The 10,758-nt window shown below is 37.2% G+C and overlaps 1 protein-coding gene across 1 annotated transcript in view; it reads right to left on the reverse strand.

The window, feature by feature from the left end:
• The window catches only part of CEP162 (centrosomal protein 162), a 51,075-nt gene extending 41,421 nt beyond the window's left edge, over nucleotides 1–9,654 (reverse strand). The window contains exons 1-3 of the mRNA XM_007423877.4: nucleotides 9,522–9,654; nucleotides 6,566–6,675; nucleotides 3,186–3,312 (exon numbers count right to left, since the gene is read on the reverse strand). Coding sequence (XP_007423939.2) covers nucleotides 3,186–3,312; nucleotides 6,566–6,625 — 187 coding nt within the window. The 5' untranslated portion in view covers nucleotides 6,626–6,675; nucleotides 9,522–9,654. The remainder of the gene's footprint in view (nucleotides 1–3,185; nucleotides 3,313–6,565; nucleotides 6,676–9,521) is intronic.
• Between the last annotated feature and the right edge of the window lie 1,104 nt (nucleotides 9,655–10,758).

The raw sequence follows: 10,758 nt of genomic DNA on the forward strand, positions 1-10,758 counted from the left end.
GAAAACGGTGCTTAAACAGAGGGAGAGAAATTACTATGCACTAGCACGCATGTATGTGAATGGTCTGGCTTGTTTAATTTAGAGTTTCATTTTCAGTTAAATGCTGCAAATCTAACTTTTCTCAAATAATAATAAAATAACAAAAATAATAATTTCTGACTTCATTGTTTCATTTGACTGCATTTTTGGATGGTTTACTTTCTATTTGCTATAACTGTGGTAACTTCTCACCAGACATTTCAACAAAAACTAATTATTTTGAATTATGCACAGATTATATTTCACCTTTCTATTGTTAAAATTGCTGCAAGAAAAGTGCTATGCTTCTCATATAATGATAGTAAGAACATTTAGTTCTTCAGCAAAAAACCCCAGAAGCATTAATAAAAAAGGTTTTGATTCTCAGACTGTATGTTCCAAAAACCTTAATAACTATAATTGAATTAATGTAACATTGAAAATCTCAGTTTACAAATCAAATACTCATAACAATCCAAAATCTAAGATTATATAAATTTACACAGTGGGATTCAGGAACCTGGTGAGGGAAGTCCTGCTGCCACTGGCAGAAGTGTAATAATTTCTCCTTCCTCCTCTAGTTTCCCGTTCTCCCAAGATGTCTGGACTTATGGGGGAAAGGACATTTGGTGAAGATAATCTCTCTGCTTATGGTGGATCAGAGAGTCCTTCCATTTGCAGAGGAGCTAATTTAGATCTTGATTACTAAAAATAAGGCTAAACAACAGAGTTCGCTTTTATCATCTCATTGCTAAATATTTTTCTTGTACTGTTCATCAGAAAGAAGCATACTTCAAAGTATCTGTTTTGAAATTGTAGTTTAAGAGCTATAAATATTATACAGTAATGGATTTTTTTTTGCTTTATGTGTGTTTTATATTAAAAACAGGGCACTGAATTAGGAATTTTCACTGCAAACTTAACTCTTCACAAAACTGAAATACTGTACAGTTCATTAAGCTTTACTCTGCCAACTGAGAAATAAGTTTTGCAGATGTTATGAAAAACCAATAGTATAGTATCTACTATCTACCAAATTTCATAATAGTTATCTTTGTGATTGTATCATTTGATTTTCATCCATTCCAGAAAGTACACTGATCTTCACGTTGTTTCCCCCAACTAAATTTCATTAGAGGACAGGCTACATAATCAATGATTTGTCATTAAAGTTCAGTGTCAAATAAAAATCCAAAACTGTATTATTATAAGACAGTGCCATATGACAGATAACTTAAAGGAGATTTGTCAGATCCACCATCTGGGTACTAAGTTGGAAAGAGTATTCTAAGTGTTCTTGTGCAATGGGCTTTACGGTATGCTGGTTCATTTCTCAATGAATATATGAAACACATTAACAATATGACCCTTTGAATATTTACTTGGAATGGTATTTGGCCTCTAATATATATGATTAAGAATATAAGTTTGATCTCCAATATCTACTTCCACTGAAACGTATTTAAGTAAATATGGAGACAATGCCAGAGTGCTTTTAAGTGCTATAAAAGGAAGAATGAACTGATAGTTACTCATATATTCATGCAGCTTTTTTAAATGATTGGCAAAAAGAAAAAATATAAGTAGAATATAGCACAGAATACAAATACAGCTTTGGCTTAATCTACTCAACAAATACTTTTTAAGCTTCCAATTTCACTTGGATTATATGTCTAATTTAAGGGGACGCGGTGGCGCAGCGGCTTAATGACGCTGAAAGTTGCCGGCCAGAAATGGCTGACGCTTCGGCGGTTCAAGTCCAGCCTTCGCGCTAAACAGGGTGAGCTCCTGTTTCCTCCCCAGCTCCTGTCAACCCAACAGGTCGAAAACTCATGTGAGTAGATAAATGGGTACTCTCACTCCGGTGGGAGGAAAAATGCTGGCGGCGCCTTGCACGGGAGTCGGGAGCAGCTGCCGGTAAGTGCAAAACCGTGCTCGCCCGAAAAGGCGCGAAGCAACGGAAATCCTGCCTCCTGCGCTCGCCAGCTGGGCTCTGCTCTAGGAAGGAGGCTCTGGCAAACCACTTCTGAAACAATTGCCTTGAAAACTGCAAAGGACTCGTCCAAAGCAGTCACTGCAGGGTCAGTAATGACTGAGTGCAGACAAAAAAAAAAAAATGTCTAACTTAAATATGTTTGCAGAAGGACATTTTCTCTTCTTCAATGCATCCAAACAGCATGTTGACACCCATCCCATGGTACTAAGGGGTCCAGTTTCTCAAAATTCAAAGCAAGGGCACAGGCAGCTGCAAGTAAAACACTGACAAAACAGGAATCTTTTTTGTGAATCACCAGGATCCAGGATACTGATCCAGGAAAAGTCTTTGAAGAAACTTCCTCTTGTAAAGTAGCTAATTTACTGAAACAAATGGTTTCTGCAAAAACTGTGCACAAATAAAGGCAGATAAGATTCAGAATATTATGCGTACAGACAACACTCTTACACATAACTGCATATGCCACTTCTGCATAGACTTACTTCTGTGTTTTATATTTTTCCAAATCTGAAAATTACTTTGTACGTGAAAATGTGTGTTTCCCTTATACACCCACACACTAGCGCTATGCATATCTTGGTGCTTCAAACTGCACGGAATACATGCGAAATACTTCTTTTTGAATTGTTAAAGCAGCCACATCTTTTTCCCAAGCTCATGTAACTGCTTCAGAAACTGCTCCCAAACATCTTTGCCATTTTGGTTTTCACTTATTCCAGGTATGCATGCACATGCATTGCAGACTCAGCCACAAACAATTTCTGAAACAGCTGCTCAAGCTCAGAAAAAAAACACTATGCTTAACATTGTTAAGCACCTCTTTCAAAGAATCTGCAGTTTTAAAATTTCTATTTAATTCTCTCTCTCTCTCTCTCTCTCTCTCTCTCTCTCACACACACACACACACACACACACACACACATGAATAAAAATCAGCCTGAATCAATCCATTTCAGGTTGAAGTCCTCTTCACTGAAGGTAATTTAGCAGGCAGTTCTAGTGTGAGTTGGCAGATGTTTTCCAACTTCCCAGTCTAGGCCTGAGACATAATTACTGGCCCAAAGTTCATACACACACTCATCTCCATATATAGATACAAATAAGACTACAAAAGTGATTCACTGACACCTTGTGGCAGAGATGTTACATAGAACAAACTTCAGTACAGTACCATCATCTGAATCATCTTCTGTTATCCACCATGGCACAGGAAGCTTTTTATTTCCAGCCTGCTCAACTGATTCAGGAATACTACATTTTTGATTTGGTTCATTTCCAAGTGAATCATCTGAAACAGACTGAATAAAAAGAGAGTCAGTTTGCTGTTATTATTTACTTTTATTGCTTCATAATTTTTTTACAAGCCAGCCAAGTTTAAGCATGCTTAAGCATCACTGATTTCAAGGAGAGTTAACCATGTGCTTAAAATGCAGTGGTTCTTAAAATAAAATTTTGCACTGAATATGTCCATAATACTTAGTAGAAGGAGCAGGTCACACTTTTTATGATAAAGTGCAATATTTGTACTATGCTACTAGCAATTCCTCCAATACTATTTGGCCTACAGATTAATCTCTGATCATTCTCCAGATTCTATTCTCCATCATTTCCATTTCCAGCTCCTCTTCTAGCCACACTCTTTTAATATTATCATTGCTAACTTGATTTATATGCTACTTTCCTGTTCAAATTTTCTAGCCCAGATGTTTTCTAATTGAAAAGAAGATGTAAGAAAACATCTTTACAGATTTTCTACAGAGTAGAGACCATGCATAACAGCCTGGGAGCACAGTAGATGAAATTTGAAGGGCAGAAGAGGTATTGTAACTGAAAATTATGTTAAACTATATCTTCACAAATTCAACAGTTGGTGGCAACTTATATTTTTATTACTGCATACATTTTGTCAATTTTATAAAACTAACACAATATCCGCATTTGACAATTAGGTACTGTATGTGAACAATTATCAGGCTTCCAAATCACTGGAGTTCTGTAAAAGCATAGAATACCCTTATTCCTTATAGACCTCTATGTTCAGATCATGAAAATTAATGTCCCCAGACCAACATAAATGTGTTTGTAAATCCTTTTACTTTAACTCTGCTCTTGTGTAAGTGAATGCTCTCATAGGAATTATAAAAATATTTTCATAAATCATACTGTATATTCAGTTTATTATGTCCTTCTTTGGCAACATTGGAAGAATCAAAGTAGCTGCCAATCTAATTTAAAACACATTTGATATTAAAAGTTGTACTCTGATCTCTTTTGGCTTAGCGCTTGTAGCGGAACCATGTTTGGAAGATTTTTAAAGTGAAGGCACAAATGGCCAGGATAAAGCAATCCTTAAAATGAATGAATTTTTTATTACCATCAAAATAAGCCACATCAAATAGAGTAGAGGCTTTAATATATCTAGATAATACACCAATATGTAGTAAACCAGATAATAAAAAAGCAGTGGAGATTATATGCTACAATTGTTGAATGTACCAATTTTGCTAAGGACTACACCCACTCCTTGTTTATTAACTGCATTTCTTTCCAACAACCAGGTTGTTAAGTGAAATGATCACTAAGTGAACAAGTGAACAAGTGATGAGAGAGAGAGAGAGAGAGAGAGAGAGACTGCAAAGTTCACTGGTTGCTGCCATCTCATTTAGATAACGCTGTCTTCTACAGCTATGCCAGCGTTACTCTCACTCTGGTATGCACTGCTATTAGGCACATGAAATTTGGTTGCAAATGTGTGCATTGGTCAGAAAGTGATTTTTTTTATTACTGTTTATTACCGTCTTATTTATGAATGGTTGCTAACCAAGGAGTGGCTGTACTCATTTATTTGCTGGTAGCCAAATAAGATTTAAATGGAAGAACCTTAAGGTACTGCAGCATTGTTCACATTGAGTATTCAACTTGAGCTACCTTCTTGCCCAAGGCATGGAATACTGTCCCTGAATAATTAAAGCATTTAACCTGTTGCTCTGAGTGATCAGAGGGCTTTTGGCAAATAGTACAATCTTTCTTTTCTTACAATTAATTGGAATATGATTATTAGTACAACATAGAGCAATATGCCTCAATCTTCTCCTGAGATCACATGGTATCTGTGATAAAATCATATCATCACTTGCATATTAATAAACTTTTATCAGCTATCTTATGAGGGCAGAAATCCAGATCTTGCAAGGATCTGATCAGAGTGTTAATGCAGAGGTTAAAAAATAAGATGGCTCATAAACAGTCCTGTTTAACCCCTTTCTTGGTTGGGTTGCATTTTGTAAAATGCCCTATGATTACAGGAGCAATCTTTCGTTCGCGTATATCATATAAATATATAGGAGGAAGGGTTTATCTATGGTGGAGACCTTAAGCTTATCCCACAAGATTTGTTTGGAGATGAAATCAAAGACATACTTAAAACTGACAAATGCCTAACAGAGCACTGCTTTGGGTTTACTAGAGTATGGTTTCTAAAGTTTACACCAACAGATACTGCAAATTTGTTGGTGTACAAAGAATGAAAGAGTCAGAAATTAAATATTTATATTATTTTTAGGGGTGGGTTTTTTTTGTTTCTTTTTAAAATATTTGTAAATAACAATACAGATTTTGTCATTAAACTCAAAAATTTATATTTCTTTTTTATATCATGAAAACAACTCAATACTCTGCTTGGAAACTTCTACTAATGTTATACTGAGCATTAGTTGTATAACTTCAGTAATTATCTGTCCATTTACAAATATTATCTTGTTTTCAGAATACGTATCTGTTTTAAATAATTTTTAAAAAAATATCATTGAAGTTGATGCAAATAAAATGTACATTTTTGCCTAAAAAATTACAGACCTGTCCAGGTGATCACTGGTAGTTGAGCCTGATTTGAAGTAGTCTTTCTTTTATTAATATATATGAATATGTTAATGTATAACATTAATTATAAATAAATCTAATAGCAACATTTTAATACAAACAAAATTCTTATCAGTAAATTCATGATCTCATACAAATGTAACATTCTTTTTCTTGCAATGCATAGTTAGCATTAAAATCTCTGAAATATTTTACTAACTCTTCAAAAGAAAAGGAAAGAAATAGTAGCCAGGCAGCTCAAGAGACAACGAACTCTTGCTCTGCTAAATGAAAATTCCTTCATTATCCTTTACAGAGAAAACTGTGGTGGTGTTCAGATATTATCCTAAGTTATCCTAAGGATTGTATGCCACAGGAAACAGTGTTTGCTCAGTCACAGTAAATTATATTTTCTGGCTTACTATAGTGTGTAATCTCATTCACTGTATGTTTATAACCTAAAGGAATTTTAATTCATATGCCATTCATATAAAAAGAAAAGGTGTTTTAAAAGTGAAATTGAGTTGTACCTTTTACTCAACTGATATCCAATGACAGCAGCATTGTTCATGATGCTAAGTATATTGACCAGTTAAATCTAAGGCAATGTCAGGACAAGACATTTAACAAGACTTTAGAATGGGGCACAATATTCTGTTATGACATTGAAAATAGACAAAAATATATTTGTACCTCTTTCAAGAACTGCTCAAACTTTTCATCTACTTCTTCACTTGAAAACTGGTGAGCCATAGTTAGCAACAGGGTTTAAATTCCCAAATCATTGGAATGATCAAGTGATGCTGAAATGAAAAAGAAGCATGTAATTATTGTACTCAGAATTTTATTACTTTCTAATTTACATTCTAAAACTTCACTTGGCCTATAATGAGGGTGGACTACCCACATCCCTCCAAATAAATCACTAAATTTAAGTTCTTGTTGCTTTGGGGCAAGGAATGCAAAAACCATATTATAATGATCCAATACTATTTTCCTGATTCAACACAATTGGACAGCCACATTACAAAAGAGTTCCTTGAAATAATTCAAGATCCATGAATATGTACCTGTGTTAAAGAAAAGAAAGGATTTCCAGAGTAATTTCTAATATAAATGTTAAGCACTTTAGGTATAGCAACCAACTGCACAAAATATTCACTAAAATAGTAATTTCAGCATTAAGAACAGTTTCCATTTCTAATTACTTATCTCAAATCTGTACAGAATAATATCTATACAGAATTATATAAAACAACAATAGATGCAAAAAATTGAATTTAATAAGACATCCTAATGGAAAAAGTCTTTAAAAAATAAGATTATGGCAATCTGTTTGCCATGACATAATCTAATCTGCATTATTTTTAAAGGTACAAAAATGACAGTACTTTACTGAGAATGTATATAATAAAGTACAGTAAGAACATTTTCTTTCATTTTTTTTTTTAAAAATCAACCTGTTTTATTCTAATTTGCCTTGCTGAAATCATTTTGAAAATTTCAGCTGTATGAATCCAGTCATTAACAGGCAGATATATATCTGATCAATATTAACATGGATGATAATAGCTTTGTTTGATCAGATCAAAGACCCATCTAGTGTAGTACTCTCCAACAGTAGACAGTATACCAACCCTTTTGGTATATTATAAGCACGATAGAAAGCGGAGGACTATGTTGTCTGTCACTGGTACTGATTCTCCAAAACAGGTTCTCTAACTACAATCCAGGAAGATAACAATGTCTTTTTTTTACATTATCATGTAGCACATTAGCAAACTTCATTTATTTAGTTAGTTATTTCTGAAGCAACTCACTGTATAGCTTCCTTTTCCTGTATTGACTCAACAAGAGGAAAAAGAAAAAATATTCTATTCACTATTTCTAGAAATCATTTTAGAAAACCATTTCTTAAATCACAATCATGTTTGTAATTATATATCTGCCATTTTTATATTTATCTCAGTTCTTTTTAATACATGTTTTGAATTCCAAATACCATAAAGAATATATAGTTCAATATTTTTAAATGCTATATTACAGTATTTATCATTTATATTCAATTATTTTCTTAGTAATTCCTAACATGTAGTTAACCCATTTGCTGATCTACCTGTGACCTTTCTATCATAATGTATCCAACAACTGTACCCAACGTAATCTTCAGCATAGAAAAGCTAAGCAAGGTCAGGCCCGATTAGTACAGTACTTGGATGGAAGATTGCCAGGAAATGCTAGGGCTGTAGGCTACATTGGGAAGATGGTTATGGTATTGTTTTGTACTGTTAGAAAGAAAACATGGATGAATCCTTGGAGTCAATCTCAAATGGAGAAATACTTTATCTTATTTCATTAGATTTGTATACTGCCTTTTGTAAAGGAGCTCAAGTCAGCGTATAGAGAGCTTCCTCCTTCTATTTTTTCCCACAACCACCACCCTGCGAGGTAGATTGGGTTTAGAGGGAGTAACTGGCCCAAAGTCACCCAGGAAGCTTGCATGGCTGAGTGTGATACAGAGCCTGGGTCTCCCAAGTGCTAATCCAACACTTTAATCACTACACCTTATTAGTCTCATTATATATACAAACTTCAAATTTACCTATGTCTGATTGCAATTTAAATACACTAAGGAGCAAGACCCATTGAACTCAGCAATCTTTAATAAGTACAGTTTGGATCACGTGGTGAATTTAGTTTGCCTTTCCTATTTTCCATCAGTTTAGAGAGATGCTTTCAGAGCTCTTCAATGGGTCTTGGATTTTGGCATTCTAAGTGAGAATTAGTACCATGTGGTTAGACCAGTGTTTCTCAACCTTGGCAACTTGAAGACACCTGGACTTCAACTCCCAGAATTCCCCAGCCAGCTCAGTTAGACTGTTGGTCCAAGTCTTCAGGACACACATTAAAATACTCTCCCAGCCACAAATCTCAATAAGTAATAATGAACCATTCACTATCTGTCAGCCTATAAACCTCAAATGGCTTTAAGGACCTTTTCAGAGAGCTTAACCACTTTGCTTAACACAACCTGCACACAGGAAATCAAGGCGCTGCCATTCAGCAGTAGGCTAAAACAGAGGCAAGAGATGCAAGGTAAGGATCAGCAATGGAGCAGCCAGTTTTGTGTCGCTTTTCTGTTCACTCAAAGGCGCTTCAGATCAGCCCTGGAAAAAAGCTCTCTGCTCAGACAGGGTGGCAAAGATCTGGAAGATCTCTAGGTGGTAGCAGAGTTGCAGGTCCCTTCTCCCCTTCTCTTTGCTGCCATCTGGTGGTCGTCTGCTCTGGCTCAGGCCTTTGTCTTTCCATAGACGCCTATCAACAGCTGTTTGGTCCCGCGCCACCCCAGGACATCCACCGCCTTTGGTGGCTCCACTTTTATGAGTAAGAGATGTGCGAGCGCCCCGCGACTACCCTTCCCCCAAGCACCAACTATGCCGGACCTACTACACTCCTGCGCGCCAATTTCTTCTGGAGCGAAAGCGGGGATTGCAACTGCAGAGAACACCTCGACCAGCTCTGCAGGCCTTCCTGCAGAGAGGACATAGAACCACGCTGCTCCGGACCCACGCCGTTGCTGCGCCAGCCACCCCTCCCGCGCCTCAGAAGGAAATGAGCAGAAGAAGGTCAGGCCGGCGCCTAAATTCACCTGCGGACGAGGAATTCCCGAAGGGAGAAGCCGTTAGAAGAAAGTTCCGGGCAGCCGCTGAGGGGTAGCCTAGGCAACAAACTGAATCCATGGGGCCACCGTAGCGCAAGCAAGCGCTCAATGCCGTAATAGGTTATGTGCCTGTGACGTGAGACACAGAACGCCGAGAGGAGGATTATGCAAAAGCCATCTCTCCGTTGTCACGTGATACGAATAGAACCTCCGCACCTAAAGGCGGGAGGGAAGTTTGTTGTGGCGGCGAAGGAGGGAATTAAAGCAGGTTTTGTTTCAGCCCAGTGGTTTTGCGTGTTGATGCTTTTCCTTTGAGGGAAGAAACGTCTCTGAGCTTCATTGGCTTCATTGGCATCGTTATCTTCTCTGGGCCGCACAACACCGGTGCAGGGACGCACGGCGGTGCATCCCCCCCCAAATGCAGAGCAGCTGGTTCTGCGGTTTGCTCGTCCTCTTCCTCTGGGCGGCTCAACATCAAGAGGCTGGCCCTAAGGACGAGAAAGCCGCCCTATCTTAACCCTGAGAGAGTCCCCAAAAGTGGGCTGCAACAATCCGGACGATCACTAGATGGTAGCAAAGAGATACGGGGAAATTTCCTCTTGGCTATCTAGTAGAGGTTCGGATTTTTGCAGCTCAGATCTGGGAATGTTTGCTTCTGAGATTGCTCTGGTGATTTAAAAAAACAAACAAACTACCAGTGAAATGATGCCATATCCTGAATATCTTGGCTCTGTTTAGTATTTTGCTTGTGTGGAAAATGTGGTGTAAATCAGAGTTGGAGGGGACCGTGTAGAGCACTGACTCTGATTCCCTCTCAGTGCCAGAATCCAGTTTAAAGCATCCCTGACAGATGGTTTGGGAACAAGTAGTAACCAGCATTATGGAGATGGGGAGTTAAAATTTCACAGAAACTTTCAGTAATGCAAGTGATCTGCATAAGATAAAGGTTTGGAAGTCGCTGGCTTGGTGTAATGTATGAATCCTGCCATTGTAAATAATTTATGTTCAATGTAGGATGCCCTTTTTTCCCCTGGCCAAATTTAGAGGCAAATTGTGCCATTGATGCTTTGCAATTTTGGCAGATTGATCTTGGGGCCTAGAATAAAATGGCTCAGGATTGTAAGATTTGTGTTGGTTACTCCTCAAATAAGGCGAAATAAGTTGCCCGTATCTGCTTGCTTGCTGTCTTTGGTGGATGATGTAACAAAGTTGATAAGGAAAAGAG

The sequence above is a fragment of the Python bivittatus genome, unplaced genomic scaffold (genome assembly GCF_059951505.1).
Source record: "Python bivittatus isolate LINGU-HERP-01145 unplaced genomic scaffold, Pbiv_v1 ctg000020_np1212, whole genome shotgun sequence".
Lineage (NCBI taxonomy): Eukaryota > Metazoa > Chordata > Lepidosauria > Squamata > Pythonidae > Python > Python bivittatus.